This window comes from Phasianus colchicus, chromosome Z (assembly GCF_987193195.1).
Source record: "Phasianus colchicus chromosome Z, bPhaCol1.hap1.1, whole genome shotgun sequence".
In the NCBI taxonomy this organism is placed as follows: domain Eukaryota; kingdom Metazoa; phylum Chordata; class Aves; order Galliformes; family Phasianidae; genus Phasianus; species Phasianus colchicus.
Window position 1 is genome coordinate 34435252 of NC_143476.1, and position 17269 is coordinate 34452520.

General features: G+C 38.3%; 1 protein-coding gene across 1 annotated transcript; it reads left to right on the forward strand.

Annotated features, from left to right (window-relative positions):
• The first annotated feature begins 1927 nt into the window (after positions 1–1927).
• LOC149912834 (uncharacterized) lies at positions 1928–12281 on the forward strand. The gene is made up of 4 exons (XM_090131881.1): positions 1928–2501; positions 7857–7963; positions 8393–8442; positions 12252–12281. Exons 1-4 carry the CDS (start codon positions 2350–2352, stop codon positions 12279–12281), a joined length of 339 nt encoding a protein of 112 aa, XP_089988007.1. The 5' UTR covers positions 1928–2349.
• Positions 12282–17269: the final 4988 nt, after the last annotated feature.

The following is a 17269-nucleotide window of genomic DNA, read 5'->3' on the forward strand; positions in this document are numbered from 1 at the left end:
TGCCCAGAAAGGTTGTGGAGTCTCCTTCTATGGAGATATTCAATACCCATCTGGACACCTACCTGTGTGACATACTGTAGGGAACCTGCTTTAGCTGGCACCTCAGCCAGGGATGTGGCTATTTGGACCATGGGACTCTGACAAACTGAGTTTACTAGGGTGAAATTGTCCACCACTGTATAGTTATACCTGTCATTGTTCTTATGGTGCTCAGCAACATATATATACTTAACTAACTACTGCAACTCTGAAATCCCTTAAGACTACTGTCACCATAGAACTGAAGAAGAAAAATTTACTTAAGTAAGTCCAATCAACCAACTGTTCAAAACAAAATGATGAACTGATATCTTCACTCAGCTTTCTTTTGCAGGAAAGAATATCCATGCTTAATATGAATTAAATACATAATGTCTACTCCTCCTTTAATGTGTACTGCCAAATTGATGGTGTATTATTTATGAGAAAATAACAAAATAGTGGCAGACTGAATACTGAATATTTGTTATTACATATATATATATATATATAAATATACATATGAAAACAAATTATTTACAAAATTCCTGAATTTTGGGAGACTTTAACAATAATATCTAAGGCTTTCTACATGGATATAGACAAAATTTTGTTGGGCATTTCATAAAATATTATCAAATAATATCACTAAATAATCTTTTCTATACTTCCAAATTCTTGCAAGATTGTTTTTTTTTAATCAGTACACTGACACAAAGACTTACAAGAATGAATAAGTCCTAATGAGTAATGTCATTTGCAATAAATCCATAATTCCCTACCAACTTGAGTCAAAGTATGTATTTTAAGTTGTAAGGAATGTATACAGCAGAGCAGCTGATAAGCTTAGAAACACTGCTCCTATACTCAATTCTTTAAATGATTATAAACATCTTCCATGAACAAGATTAGAAGATAATGTGTTTGATTTTATGAAGGGCATGTAGTAAAAAGAATAACTCCCTGAGAAGTTCTAGTATTCCTGTTTATGGAATTTTTTAAGTGTATGCAGTCAGCATCTGAGGAAAATAAGGGCCACACCAAGAAAACTCCATGTTGTTTATATATTTTTAGTTCATATAAGGGTATATGTCAAAACAAGCAAGGCTAGCTGGTAAAGGCAGACTTGGTAGTCCCCACTGAAAAGTTTTTCCCTCAACTTATCAAATAGCATGAAAATGCTGCATAAAACTATGTCTTCATGATAAAGGCAATTAGTTTTTTTCTTGCACCAATATTAATGTCTTGGGGTGGACAAGTTAAAGGTACAACTGACTTATTTCCAGCGCAGAATGGCATAGATCCATGACAACATATCTTTAATCACTTTGCACTGAAAAAATCATAAACTACCACCATCATAAAACTATTTTTCAGCAGTGAAGAAGAAGTTTGAACGTGGTAATTTGTCTTTTCTGTCTTTTAAGATCTCATCAAAAAAGTTTCTTGCTGTTTATCTTTAAATAATGCAGTTGTGGAGTAGAATCATATATCATGTTCATTTCATTTACAGTGATTTATAACCTGAGCTGAAAATTAAATAAAGATGTTCTGCATTTAACATATAGAGATACTGCTTTTACTGTTTGCATGAACTATTTTTTACTTCAAATAGGCTGAATTAATTTCAATTTTCCACATTAATGATCTGTTAAAACAGCCATCACGATTGTTAATCAGAGGGAGTTCTTTTTTTTTTTTTTTTTTTCAGATGAGACTGTCCATACAAATTTACTACAGTTCAAGGAAGAAGGTCTGTTTGTTCATTTCCCAGTTGATATTTTCATGTTATCTTTATAACAAAACTGAACTATTGTTTTTTTTTTTTTTTTCTTTTTTTTTTTTTTTTTTGAATACTGACCCAGTGCTTTAGGACTTCAGCCAACCTTTGTTAGAGGTCCAACTTTAATACAGGACAGATAATTCCATACCTTTTACCTTCCAGGCTTTTATCTCTGAATCCCAGGATCCTGGACAGCAACAAAATGACACAGTTAATGTATTTATTTTAGGTGAATTTCTGCATGTTTGTGCCCAGCAAAGGATTTTATGTTCTCTTTTGTTCTTTCCCTTCTGGCATACTAATAGAAAGGACAGGTTCTTTTCCTGCTTTTCTTTTTCCCTTATCCCAGCCTGTATCTCTACATTAAGTTTGCATCCTACAATTCTTCCCAGTAACTAAGGAGTTACTGCAAATCCAACTCCAGAGGTGTTGTGGCTTCGTGATTTTTTTGTTGTCAGTATTCCACATCAGAACATCATGTGGACCAGGGGGAGTTAACGAGTCAATGTTCTGTTCCGTTTACTGTTGTGGACAATTTGAGCATCCCGATGGGACGGGAGGGGGCGGCATCCCCGGAAGAGCTGGCGGGCAGAGGCAGCGGGGCGGAGCTGCGGACCCGGAGCGGCCGCCTCTCCCCGTCTCAGCTCCGCCGTCTCAGCTCGCCGCAGAGAAAGCACGTGCTTTCCCTCGTAGTACCGAGGTTTGACTCTCATTTCTTTTGATACTCCTGTCTCTCTCGTTTTGTTTGGTTCAGTTAGATTCAGTAAATTACCCTTCCTCCTCAGATCGTCGCCGTTGTGTTTTCTTTCCGTTAAAATACCGGCTAGCTCTCTGCCCTTCCGCCTCTCCCGGAGCGCACGTGGCCCGGGGCCGGCCGGGTCGCGGCAAACCGTTCGTGCCTTTTTGCCTCCTTTTCTCCTTCCCTGGGCCTGTGCCCCCCTGTCACGGACTTATATCTAAGGATAACCCGTGGCAAGAGGAAAAAATAGAAAGTAAAACAAAACTAAATTGTATTTAAGGTTCTGTAAATGCTTGTGCATAAGAGTTGGAGTAGGTTGGACGTTGTTGCTATTTTTTTTTTGTAATGCCGTGTTTCGAGGTGGCTTGTTTGTTTCTTTTGAGTAGGAGCTGTAAAGGTTTCAGCTAAAAAACATAATCTGATACGTACCAGATTGATCAAAAAAGTACGGTAAGCCATCTCAGGAGCCAGTTCATAGTATGATTCCATCTTATATTATAACGTTTCTCTACTTACTGAAATAATTTATTGTAAGAATTATTTATCTCTCACTTAACAATAACTGAAAGAGGAAAGAGAATAATGTTTGCAATAAATTGCTAGATTTTCTTTGTCAGAATGAGATTCTGACCTACCTGAGACCTACAATAACACTAAAATAGTAAGTCGGGAGTCTTCCCAAGGAGTGGGAGCTCCACTGTTTGCGACAGACTGTTAATCCCTAGAGGCTGCTTCAGAGGTTTCAAAATCCAAAATATTCTGTAAGCATCCTGTATACTAACTTTGTGCATATCTGTGCGTATCTTCAGTTCTTACTGTCTGCTAACAGATTCTGTAAGGGATCAAGGTGGAAATAGAGGGCTTAACAAAATTTATGCCACATCACACATCTACTGTACTGCTCTGGGCAGTGCCCATATATCCAAGAAAGTACTTGAGAAAGCTACTGATATGAGACCACAGAAACTTTTCTCAGTTCAGGAACTTAAGGAGTCAGTATTGCTTTCAAACTAATGTACTATCTATAAATTCTGCATTGTCAAATAAACAGACCATCAGCAGTCATTGTTAAAAGATAACAATAAATCAAGTTTACCATGTCCGGGTGAAAAACAATGACAAAGAAGAAAGAGTACAGTGAGACATAGCAAGATAAAAGTAGTTGTTAGTGTTGATAAGGAGTACTAAATTCACTGAATTAGTCTTTCTCAGTGTCATATCTTGTCACAAAAGGAACATAAAGGGGAAGACTTCTTTTGGTCATTAACTCCGGGCTTGAAAAGCAAGTCTCAAATAAGCAGCCATTGACTTCCCTCCTCATTTGCAAAGTCTGTATATGAATATGTACAGATACACTTAGAATGGTGGAATTACAGAATCTTGGAGGTTGGAAGAGATGCATAAGGATCACTGAGTCCAACCCCTGGCTTCATACAGGAAGACCCAAACCCAGAAACTGTGCCTGAGAGCGGTGCCCAAACAGTGCCACTGCCCTGGGGAGCTGTTCCATGCCCACCGCCCTGTGGTGCAGACCCTTTCCCTCACCCCCAGCTGCCCTCCCCTGCGCCGTTCCCTCGGGCCTGTCGCTGTCACAGAGCAGAGCTCAGCGCTGCCCTCCATTCCCTGTGAGGAGCTGCAGCCGCCATCAGGCCTCCCCTCAGCTCTTCTGCTCTGTGATGACAGTATGAATATAATTACTTTATTTTATTTTATTTTCATAGAACCTGCCCTCTCCTCACCTCTTGATTCCCATACTAAGTTGCTTCAGGACACTGGGCAGAGAAGGCCTGCCACATTCTTTTGTTGCACTAATTGAGGAGGAATGCCTGCCATGCAGCCCAACCCCACGAGGCTGAGGGCATTCCGATATGACCCGCCCATGGCTGTGTGCTTTGCGGTGCCTTATGTGCAGAAAGAAAGTAATGAATTTTATAGGTGGCAAATGTACATTTCACTTAATCTATAATCGAGTAACTACCCACCTACAATAAATTCAGCAGCCAATTTTAAGTATTTCAGCTAAAACACAGTTGTACTAACATATGTAGGAGTGATGACATTGATGAGAAAGAAATTGAATTTATATCCACTTTTCTGTCCTTATTTAATCTTTTATTTCAAGTTTTATTGAACTGGATTATGACACGAATCCCAGTAAATATGGTAGCCTGATAAGGAACAACTATTCTGAGAAAAGAAAAAACAGACACAAAATAGTTTCTTTTCACTTTTGAGACGTAAGCCAGCATTTTCTTACTTATCTTATTAACTCCAGCTTGCACTGTTGGCATTATCATTATTATCGTGGTTGGACTCAATCTTTAAGGTCTTGAGTGATTCTATGATTCTGTGATTCATTGTCTGGCCAGAACTCTTGGTGTTTTTTGTCCAAAATGGAATTACACGGAGTGTTTTGGTAAAACGATACCTCACAAATTATAGATGAGTGTTAATTTCACTTTATCAGGCTCATAGAATCAGAGTTCCATTAAAACTGCAGTTCCATTTAAATCAAGCACTGTGTCAGTTGTTGCTTTGGATAGTGAAAAACTGATGTTTCCTGCTCGGAGAAAGTTGTTTTGAAGTGGAGTTTTTTATTCGTGGGAGGGACCATTGTTCTGTTGAAGTTTTCATCCTACTTTCTGGTCTTTGCAGCTCTCCCTCAGCAGCTCACAGAGAAAAGGTATTTCCGAAACAGAATTGCTTCGTTTGCAACACAAAGAAAATCTGAGATTAGTAATTACAGTCACCCAAACGGATTGTGTGTTAACAAAGGCTATTTGCTACTTTTCAGAACTGCTTTCTGAAGGATTGAGGCCAGGATACCTTTATTTTCTGTTTTTATCTTTTCTTATCATGAGGATAAAAAGGAAGAAGATTAATTTGGGATGCACTGTCACATTGCTTTCCTTCCAACTCAAGCAAATCACGGTTTTCCTTCTCTGTGTCTAAGTCCTGGGGAGTGTGAGTCAGCTTTGTGACCCTTTTGTGCCTGCAGTAGCAGATCGCTCTTCTCGCACTACATACAACATAGTGCCATGTTCCCATTTTGCAGAGTTAAAAGCCCCTCCAGAGAAGGGACTATAGGAGGGTCATGACAGCAGTGGAACAAAGCTTGGCCGTGCTGACATGAAAAGGTTTTGATTGCATTCAGCACAACCATTATTCTGTCCCTTATTTTATCAACATTTTTGCTTTGTTTTATTTGCTATGGTATTTGCATTTTATTTACAGTTCTGCCCAGATTCATCTGAGTGTGAGCCAAGTGTTCCTTTCCTCCAGTGCACAGTTGTTTCGTCATACGCCATCCAGTTTCTCTTTAGACAAAATCTTCAGGCACCAGATAGAAAGAGATGCACAGAAAGTGCTTGTCTGATCATTGATAGGCACCTGAAAGTCTTGTCTGGAAACATGCTGCCACAGAAGCCTCAACACAGGCTGCAAAGATCCTCACGGAGTTCTGGAGTTTTCCAGGCTGAGCAGCTGATTTATCTTTCACACCTTTGGTATTTTTTATTACTATCCCTTATTTTCATTTCCAGAAGACTGAAGAAAGCTCATTATTTATACTGAGATGAAATGTATTGCTAGTGGTCAGAAGGATAACTTTCAAGAAATTCAGAGCAGAGAAATTTTAGATTTTTGCAAAATGGACAAATTTAGCCCTTAAAGCCATTTCTAAGGGCACAAGTATAGAAAAATGAGATCAGTTGTGTCACAATCTAATTAATTAGCAATCTAATTTGATAAGATATGAGGACTGTACGTGTGTGACATGCCACAGTATCCCCTTGGAGCTATTTAGAGTGTTTGTCTTTTCCTTGTTGTTTGTTTCAATAAAATGTTCCCTTTTAATTTATCTTTAGAATATATTTTAATGCTTCTGCTTAATCTATTCTGTGAGCCAAAATTCAGGACTCCTAGGAGCTATTTCTTTTGCCAAACACAGAATATAGAAAATATCCATACATTTTGAAAAGAGAAGGCCCAAGGGGTATTTCATCAGTGTATAAACACCTAAAGACAGAGCGAATGAAGCCACACTTTTCCAGTTGGTGTCCAAGTACAGCAGCAGAAGCATTTGGCAGAATCTGAAGCACAGGAAGTTCCATCTGAACATCAGGAAGCTGTCAGTGATGCTGTGATGGAGCCCTAGCACAAGCTGCCCAGGTGCTATGGAGTCTTGTCCTTGGAGATCTCCAAAAGCCATCTGGACACAGTACCAGGCACCTAGCTCTGGGTGATCCTGCTGGAGCAGGAATTGGAGCAGATGCACCCCAAAATCCCTTCCAACATCAATCTTTCTGCAATTCTGTGATTTTTTTTTTAAATAATTTGACTTCTTATTCCTTTTACACAAATCCTCAGAAATATTATTGTTGTAGATCATTGCAACATTTTTGCTACTTAATTTTTTTTAGTAACTTTTCCAAGTTTTAAAACTATTTCTTAAATAAAAACTATAGCAATCTCAACTCTGAGAGAAAATGTGCTTTAAAAACAATAATTATATACATAAATATACATATAGAAAAAAATCACACTAATTCCACATGCAGGAAGATGCCTGCATCTGTTCCTACTGTAGAACAAGAGTCTTCTACATATCCTTTGCATATCTTTTCTTGTCATCTATTTTTTACAATAGTCTAGCCAAAACTTAGCTATACATGCACTTCTATTTACTGAACCTGTTACCTTTTTGTAAAACAGCTTTTCCTTGTATCTCTGTAGACATGTTATAACCTCACTAATGCTATAGGATTATATTTCCTCTTTGTGTTTGAATGGTAACTTTGCCTTTTCAGATCTGTGGCGTGGAGAATAGAAAGGGTACAGGGAAAGATGGCTGAGAGAACTGCTATATTGAATGAGAAGACAAGAATAAATTTTAATTTAAATGTTTAAATATCTCTTCCTCTAATCCTACTTCAGAAAAATTTTTAGGGTAAAATAAGTGAAGGAATGTCCTTGTGTTTTTCCCAGCTATCTTAGTGGAAGAACAAAACAGTATTTTTTTTCCCCCTTTCTTCTTTATTTTTCCTCTATTTTTAAAATACCTCCTTTTTTTGTTTTTGTTTTCAAACAAGCAGGTGACAACTAAAAGTCTTCACTTTCTGATGAAGAAAGGAGTAAATGAATCTTGTTATTCAAAGTACTATTAGTCTTTGGCCTCTGGGAGGATTTTCCTGCAATAACCCCAGCTCCTTTTAGCTGCTCTGTAGAATGTATTTTAGCTTTCCCTAGGCTGTATATGCTGTCTGATAGACATCATTCCTTCTCTTAATGATGTTCTTTTTCTCATTACTTTCCTAGGCAAAAAAGACATGATCACAGTGTGGTGAAGGAAGCCTACTCTGCTCATCACAAACATCTGTTCCATTTTATGAAACAAAGTGGAATAAACTTACAAGTGAAGTCCAGTGAGGAGGGCAATGATGGCAATTCTGTGCTCCCAGTCATAAGCAAAAGAATACGAATGTCATTTATTATATCAAAATGTTTTGTTAACATATATCTCAATCAGAATTAGTATAAACAGATTATACACTTCCTTTTTTTTTTTTTTTAATATGGCAGTCTAACTTATCAGATGCTTATCAACATACGGAAATTTGATTTTAACTGCAACATTCAGTGTACCACACTGATGTAGTACACTACAAAAGATGGGGAGAACATATTTTCCCTCACAACATGTTGGTTACTTTAAATTAGCAAAGCACAATGTCACAACAAGTCTGTTTAGCAGGCATTTCCTGGGAGACATGAACATTTCTAAAAATTAGTCAAGCTTGAATGGTAATAATAAGGAAAAAGAGATTAACACCATAATTTAATTATCATTGCAGGCATCCTGGACAGGAATGGTGGAATGAAGGTCTTGAAGCTGAGCAAAAACGTAAGGCAGCCTTGGTTAGAAAGATTTTGATCTTCTAAGAAGGACGTGATGCTTGCTTAAGAAATGAATTATTAGCCAAGAGGGTGGTTGAAAAAACATTCTTATATGGAAAGCCTCTGGAAAAAGGAAAATATATACATCTTAATTAACTATGGTGCTACATTTTGCTTTTTTATATCTGAACTCAGAAATTACTTAAAATGAATTTTTAAACATTAATAAATCCTGTTTTTATAGGTTCATCAATTATTAAAGTACAGACACTGATGCACTCTTGAAATTCATAGTCTGTTGTCTGTGAAATTTGTACAAGTAAGCGATGGAATCATTTGTGATGCATGTGTTCTTAAGCTCTAAACAAACTGAAAGGGATAAATTCATTGTATGTTATGTCATAGATGACCATGACCAAACTAGAAAACTTTCTGCTAGTGCAGCTTTGTTATGCACTTACTGCATGAGATTCTCAATTAAAAAGCTTAAGCAAGCTTCTGCAAAAAATGCCTCTGTGGTAAATTTGACCAACTTCTTCCACTTCCACACATTCCACTTACCAGTTGAAAATAACGTGACTTTAAAAATAAGCTTTCTTCTCAGAACAGAGTGATGGGGTCATGTACTTCTCTCTTTCTAAAAGGTTTCTACATGATGGTAAGCATTTAGATGTCTGTAAGCAGCAATTAGTTTGTGGATATTTAGGTTTCCATAAATCTAATCCCAGTGCAGTCAAAATTTGGAGTTCAAGGGGAGATTTTGGGCACTTCAGCTCTAACGCAAGTAAAGAAATTACAAGCAACGTTAGAGGAGAGGTCTTCACGTCTAATCCTAGAACAGGGATAAAGTATTGTATGTTTCCAGGAAATATATGCAATTAAAGTCATACTCCTCTGTGGAATTGTGCCACTTTTCATAGAGCTGTGGAAATGTTTGAGTTGGAAGGGACCCTTCGAGGTCATTTACTCCAACTCCAGTTCAGTGAACAGGACCACCTATAGGGACATCAGGGTGCTCAGAGCCCCATCCAAACTGACCTTGAGTGTATCCAGGGCCAGGGCATCCACCACCTCTCTGGGCAGCCTGTGCCAGTGCCTCACCACCCTTATTGTAAAAAAAGAAGCCTTCCTTATATCCAGCCTAAATCTCTTCTTTTAGTTTGAAACCATGTCCCCTTGTCCTATCACAACAGACTCTGCTAGTCTGTCCTCTGCTTTATAATGACCCCCCTTTAGAAACTGAAAAGCTGCTCTCAGGTCTCCCCAGTGCCTTGTTGTCTAGCTCCAATTTATAGGAGGGAGAGGAGGTTCTTTGATGTCTGTATACCCAGCATGAGATTAAGAAGCAGTGGTTCAAATATTGGTCCAACCAGTTTATTACAAATCTTAATCAGGGAGATAGGGAAGGGGAGGACAGACACTATTATGAATTAGGGTGATGGGGAAGGGAAGGAGTGTGATAGAAAAGATAGAAAATAGAAGCAAGGAGTCTTTGTAGGAAGCAAGAGGGAGATAGTCACCACCATGGATCCAGTGTGGTTTGTAGTTCAGCCATTGATCTTCAGTAGTGGTGGGTCATTGGGCATTGTTGTTCCATTGAGGACGACGGCAACTTTCAATGGTAGTACAAACTTATTTGTAAATCCAAAGTGGTCAAGGCAGCTCTCTTTGAAGTGACAGCTCAAATCTAAAGTGGTTGAATCAGCTCTCCTTGGAATGGCAACTTCTGGCTCTGGGATCTCAGCAGAAACTCCTTTGTTCCCCTCTTCCGGACCTTGCCAGCAGATAAGAGAGAGTATGGATGCCCACTTGCATCCTCTTTTCACAGGACATGATGGTATCATTCCTTAATTTTCCCATACCAAGTTAGAGTTACTTGGTCACAGGCCAGATCTTCCGCCAGTAAACAGTCCTGAGCACTCTCTTCCAAAGACAAACAGTTCCAAAGAAATGCTTTCAGATGTAAAATTGTCCACACAGTGATGTTGGTTGCCCCGTGGCAACACACATCACTTATCTTCTAGACAAGTCAGCCTTATCACAAGAAATACCTCAGAAAGCAAGCTTTGAGCCAAAAACAAAGAAGGATTCATTGAGCTGTCTTCTCCCATAAGAACAGCCCCAGCTCTCTGTTCTCACAGGGGAGGTGCTCCATCCCTTGGATCACTTCCGTGGCTCTCCTCTGGATGCATTCCAACAGGTTCTTGTCTCTCAAATACAGAGAACTCTGCTTCTGAATGAGGTACTTCAGGTGAGGTCTCACCAGCACAGAGCAGAGGGGCAGGATCACCTCCACAAACTTGCTGAGAGTGCATTTGATCCCACTGCTAAATAATTTGTTGAAGTAAATAGAGCGTGTAAATTAAATTCAACTGAATGGTGTTCCCTACTGAAATATTTAATACGGTGTTTGCTAGCTCTTAGCTATTATTATTATTATTTTTAGAGTTCAGAATCATTTCATAAAAAAACTACACTACACTGAGCACCAAACTACCCAGATAGATCTGGAGGAAGTGATCAGTGGAAAAAAGCTGCTGATTCCCACTGATGAGAAGTGAAAGAAAATGGCAGAGCAGAACACAGGGGTGAATGTAGGATAGGATTTCCCCGAGAAGTTTTATCTAGATTCAACTCTTCAGCTGCACAGCTGCACAGTGATGTTCATAGGCAGCCTGTGGAATAGATGGCTTGAGGAATACAGAGTTTTTCCTCCCCACTGAGGTTCAATAGGATCAGCATTCAGAGCCTGCTGGACCTGTCGCTCCATTCCACTTTGTTACTCCAAACTTTTCTGGTTTATTCCATAGCTGATTCAAGAACAAATGCAAATTAGAGACTTTAAAGACTTCATCTACAAGATATCATATATATATATCATAGAGTATAGAAGGAGAAACTGTACTTACAGAAATACGTAACGTTATCAACTCAGGAGGAGATACCGTAAAATACCGTACTCTATTACTCTCTATTACTCTCTCTATTACTACTCTATTAGTAACATAGCAAAAAATCAATGATTTTTGGACGGCAAAAACAGAGAAGAAAATTATACTTTTGAGTTATAGTATACAGCAGAAGATGAAAAACATAGAACTTGTATAAAAAGTAGTTAACAATGACATTAACATCTTAATTGTGGTGTTTGGGGAGTTAAGTTTTGTGAAAATGACTTGCTGCTTAAGAAAGAAATTTCTTCCCTTTCCTCCTAAAGTAACCATAAATCCCTTCCTAGCTTATTCCCAGACATCTAAAAGCTACAATTAGTGAGTGTTCTCAAAAATTTAATGGGAATTGATTGGCTTTATTATACAACTTTAACAAGGTTTTCTTGTATCAGTGCAATTCAGAAAAATTGTTCACACCAAATATCCCAATCAAAATATTTCTCAAGATGAATTCAGAAGTATAGTGATATCCTTTTCCCATATAAGGCTGTTAGCTTGATGTCCTCATGACATAAAAACCATCAACCCATCATTTTTGCCATTATTTGCCAGCTCATAGGGCTGCTGTCTCAGACATGAGCCTTCTGTAGTGAATACTTGCGTTTCTGTGTTGTGATTGGGTAGGGGCCGCTCCCAGCACTGCTACTGCTGGCACCCTCAGGGGCATTCATCTCACCTAGAAGGCTCCAAGGGGTGTTTCCTAGGCCTGGCTTGGGTAAGCAGTGAAGAAAGAACAGTTAGCCAGTGAAGTAACTTCCTTCCTTCTAAGAAAACGTATGAGTTTAAACAAACAAACAACAGTCATAATGTTCTTAGTTCCTGAGATTTGGGGGATCTTTTAAACTGTTCCCTTCCATTGTTTCAGACCCACTGCGGAAACAGGTGCAAGCAGTGAGTGAGATTCTATGCAAAGGTCAGCAGAACAGGTATTTGTAGGAATACTGCATGTATCTTTGGATTTCTCTCTGTAATTAGGCAGCATTTGGCACTGATACACACTTCTGGACTTGTCCATTACAAGTTCAGGCTTTTTAGCAAGCAGAGGTACAATATCCAGAGAGTCATACATTCAGGCATCTTGGTCTTACCTCTACTGATTCCATGCAGTTTTGTGTTACAGTCTTAACTTACTCATAGCATCAACTGTTGCCAGATTTCTTGTAGAATGTTAACATACATGAGATAGATAAAAAGTAAAAACTTAATTCAACCTTTTCTCCACCATCAGACTCATCATTAAACTCCACTATTTCTGTAAGTAGATTTACTCATTTTAAGAATGGTCCCTTCACTGTGCAGATATGCTCCCTTCCAGATCTTTGTTGTGAACAGTAATTTTCCTCTGTTCCTCAGAAACAAACAACCATATTAGACAAGGAGATTTATGTTATTTATAAAAATATCCTGAACAAAGTAAAGAAAGAATGATAAACTTGGGTGCAAAAAGGGCAAAATAAATCAGGAATAAGGCAGGAGATTTCCACCAGGGCTTGCAATACATAACTTGCAAGTCCTTCCTTGTCTGTCAGCGATTTGAAAGGGATGAAAGAATCTGTGACATTTATCATGTGTGACATTCAGCCATGCAGATGCCATTCAGTTATACACAAGATGTCTTTGCTCATACAGTATTCAAAGAGACGGAGTTTACCTTACTTCTTTGCCTGCACAGTTCCTCTTTTAGGTCCTGAGTAGCATGCAAGTCTTACAGATTTTTGAATAATATGCATCTCCCTCCATGTTGAAACAACTATTCAAAAAAAAAAAAAAAAAAAGTCTGTGTTCAGAGCTTCACTGCATGTGGACTTGATGCCCCGTCCCTGGAGGTGTTCAAGGCCAGATTGGATGGGGCCCTGGGCAGTCTGGTCTAGCATTAGGTGGAATGGTTGGTGGCCCTGCATGTGGCAGGGGGGTTGGAGATTCATGATCCTTGAGGTCCCTTCCAACCCTGGCAGTTCTGTGATTCTGTGATTCTGTGGACTTGTGCAACATGATGCAACTCTGAAGTTGGATATAGCTTCTGATTTGGCCCTTTCTAGGGTCATGGTGTGGGACAGAATAACCTTCAGAAATCCCTTTTGATGTACTTCGTACTTTATCTTGGTCATTTTAAAAGTGAGTTTTCTTGGGGACTCAAAAGATGCTTGGGCCAGCTGAAGATCTGCAAGTTTGAGTCATCAGGACTCAATCTCTCGTTATTCGTCCTATAAATGCTCGGTCATGTTTTGGTCTTTCTCCAGCAGAAACGGGAACCAAAGGTATTTCTTACGCCTGCATCTCCGGTGACATAACTCGTGTTCATGAAGTGCGTGGATGACATACAGTCACTTCACAGAAGCTGATGAACAAATAAGGTGATCACTGCTGCCCTGACCACCGTCTCAAGTCACAGTGCAGGAAAATGTTGAAGTTTCTAGGTATGAATAGCTTCTCTCCCAAGAAAGTCATTTCTGAAAGCTTCATTTGAATGTCTGTACTTTATTCATGTTAAAGTAATATTTAAAGTACAAGAGCTGCTCCAGAAGTAATGACTCCTATCTCATTATGTTGGCCTGTGACATCAGAGGCCGATGTTGGTGGTGTGGCAGAATAGGTGGAGCCTTCCCACCAATATTCCATTGCAAGTGGTTGCTGTGTGGCAGATGGCACTGGAGGGACAGTCTGACAGAATGCTGTCTGTTGTGGAGGTGCGTTTGTGTCACTGAACTCCTCCATGCAGAAAAAATGACACCCGCTGACATTCTTAGCCTCTTGCTGACCATTCCTGGAGAGCAGTCAGTGGATGTGAGTACAGTGAGGCAGTGGGTGGTGTGTTCCTGGAGCTGAGACATCAACGTGAAAGACAAGCACGTTCCAGACAGCCATGCAGATTGTTATGAACGTGGCATGCAAGTTCTTGTTCGTCACGGGTGAAAATGGAGAGCTAATGGTGGTGACTGTGTTGTAAAAGAGTCTTTTGTATCTGAGAATTTGCTCTATCATCATGTAGTGTTATTGTGCACTTTGTATCTGTTGTAGCATGCGTGGAAGTAAATAGAAGGCATTACTTTCTGAGCACTATACATAATTAATAAATAAGAATACTTGAAATTATTTAGAGCTCAACAATATAACTTTTCTGCCTATTTCTAAAATGACCAAAGTTGTGTCTTCTTCTTAAATATACTTGAAAGCATCCCTGTGTCATAAATAAGACTGAATTTTATTTACATCAGCAACATCTCATAGTCCTACGTATCACATGTTGAAATCCAATCAGACTTCCCTTTTTTTGTTTTAAAAATCATTGTATTGGAGAACATCTAAGCACCACAGATTATATGTGACTACAGATTTAGTTCCTATCAAATCAGTGCAAATCTCATTCAGAATTTAACAAGTAAATAAGTTCAAGTGCACGCAAAGAAAAATTCATGTAGAGTGTTTTCTTTTAAAGCAAATGAAGGTTGAATGTAACGTAAGTTTTCTTCCTCCTGATTTAGCCATAATCCAAGAGACAGGTCAGCTGAGCCTTATTCAATCCTGGATTGGAGAAAACGCAAATACCTGCAGGCAAGTACTACAGGAAGAAGCAATATCTTTCTTGGCTTTGGTCTCATTTATTTTTGTTACATCTATATTAGCTGTAACAGTGCTACTATGCCTTCAGGAAAGTCTTGCTGGTGTATTCATGTACTCCTGGGAGGCCATGGGAGCTAGTGCTGTTATTAGTCTATGCGTGAATTTCATTTTATTTACTGCTCAGCATCAGGGAAAATGTATTTATGAGAGTTTCCAGTTGTACTGATATAGTGTGTATCTAAGATGTAATGTATGGAACCTATATTGGTGAAGCCTTAGTTTTCTTTCATAATTAGATGTGAACAGAAACAGATAAGATTCATGAATCACGTTTAACAAAACCTTAAGTGACAAGAGACCAAACTAAGGTATTCTACAAATCACTAATTGAAGTGAAACACTTACCAGAGTGATGTAACTCGTTCAAGTCATTTGTAGTTCAGTCAGAAGAAAATCTTACTGATTTTTCTTTTTAGTTTTCATTGGATTTTCCCTAGAATTTCACCAAATTTCTCTATTTTCCAAATACTTTGGTCATACTATTTTTACCTAAGTATATTAGGCTATTTAAACTACAATCCAACCCAGTACATTTTCCTTCTCTGCAGTTTTAACTGTATTAAGTAACACATTTCACTTCTTAAACCTCTGCTGATATGGAAGAAGATTTCAATATTAATGTCAAAAAAGAGGAAAAAAAAAGTAAAAACTAAGATTTTCATCAAAATCATTATGAAGGTATTTGTAGAAGGAATCTCACAGGTATAGATGCAGAACTATCAAGGATGAGAACAATTAATTTATCATCAGACCCTCAGCTAAACTTTCTGAACTTTTACATTGTCATAAAGTTTTGTTTGGTTTTCCAGTGTCAGTTCATCAGCCAGTGTCATAGTTCATCAGCATGTGACAACCAGATGAATTAACTGATTCTGAATATGTCCTATTAGTTTGACATGAGAAACATGTGTGTCCTCATAAATCCTTTGAAAGGATTCTGTACTTAGACTGCTGAATTTTAACAATACAGAAGTTGTCCAGAAATTTTTGAAACACAGAATATAGTGCAACCTAATCTAAAAGCAGGGCAGCTGAAAGGCATATAAAGGTATTTTAATAATGTCACTGAGGTTGGCATATCACACAGTATATATCTGACTTGCTATGGTCAATGATGAATACTAGAATCATAATATTGGTACATTTCAGGAACATTTTTCCCAAATACACCATCAGTAAGAGTTCTTACTGATTTATTTTAATAAAGCCAGCTGAAGGGAATTTAAAAATAGATTCCTTCCCGTGAAACAGAAAAAAAGAAAGAAGAAAAAAAAGGCAAAGTAGATTTGCACATTAAATTCCACTTCTCTTTCTACATACATTAAAAAAAAAAAAAAAAAAAAAAGTGCTTTTACTTTATATATTAGAATCATGGAATTCTAGAACAGTTTGGGTTGGGAGGGACCTTTAAAGATCATCTCGTCTCAGCTCCTTGACATGGATAGAGACAATCCATATTTCCTCCCCTCCCCCCCCAAAATTAAACTTATTTTCAGCAATAAGGCAGTATAACACATTCTTAAAACTGCACTTAGATACAAGTGTCTGTATACAGTTATTCTCACATATTTCTGCTAACAGTAATACAGTAAAAATGTTGGATTTCAACCATTTCTTCAGAAGATTTCAGTCCTGTTTTTTTTAAAAAACAAGTGGAAAAGAGCTGAAAATTTGTGAACAAATCATCCCACTTTTGTATGCTTAAAGTAGTCTAAAGTATAAAAAAAAAAACTATTTTCCTTCTGCTTTGGTTCCCGATTATGAAAATGGTAGCAAGAATCTCTATGATGAAAAGAATAAGAGATACGAAATATACTTTCTGAATGAATAATCCATTTGTTTTGAAGGAATTTTCAGGCACTGTAGAATGTATCTCAGTACAGAAAATAAACATAGACTTTGCCTCCTTCTTTCAATTGTTTTGACAAGCTCCTGCTCATTTTACAAGTCACATGAACTCAGTTAAATCTCACAGACAGCATTGTGCTGCGCAATCCTCTCAATGATTCTTCCTGACCTGTACCTGACATCCTTTTACACTGCAGATGCCACACATTGCTCTCAACTTCTGGTGAATAACCCTCTGTTGGAAGTAGACGTTACAAGATTCCTACATCTAACTCCAGCGATGGTAATTGAATATTTTGGACAGCAGCTTTCAGTTGGTGCAGCCCATGCGCCCTCAGAAGGCCATCCCAGCCTGCTTCCTCTGCACTGAAAGGATTGGTGATCATCATGTGAGCAACCCCATGCCTCCAGGGT

Coding starts and splice junctions, on each gene's coding strand:
- LOC149912834 (XM_090131881.1), top strand. CDS start 2,350: ATGGGACGGGAGGGGGCGGCATCCCCGGAAGAGCTGGCGGGCAGAGGC. Junction 7,964..8,392: donor AAACTTACAAGTGAAGTCCA/GTGAGGAGGGCA, acceptor TTATCATTGCAG/GCATCCTGGACAGGAATGGT. Junction 8,443..12,251: donor TCTTGAAGCTGAGCAAAAAC/GTAAGGCAGCCT, acceptor CCATTGTTTCAG/ACCCACTGCGGAAACAGGTG.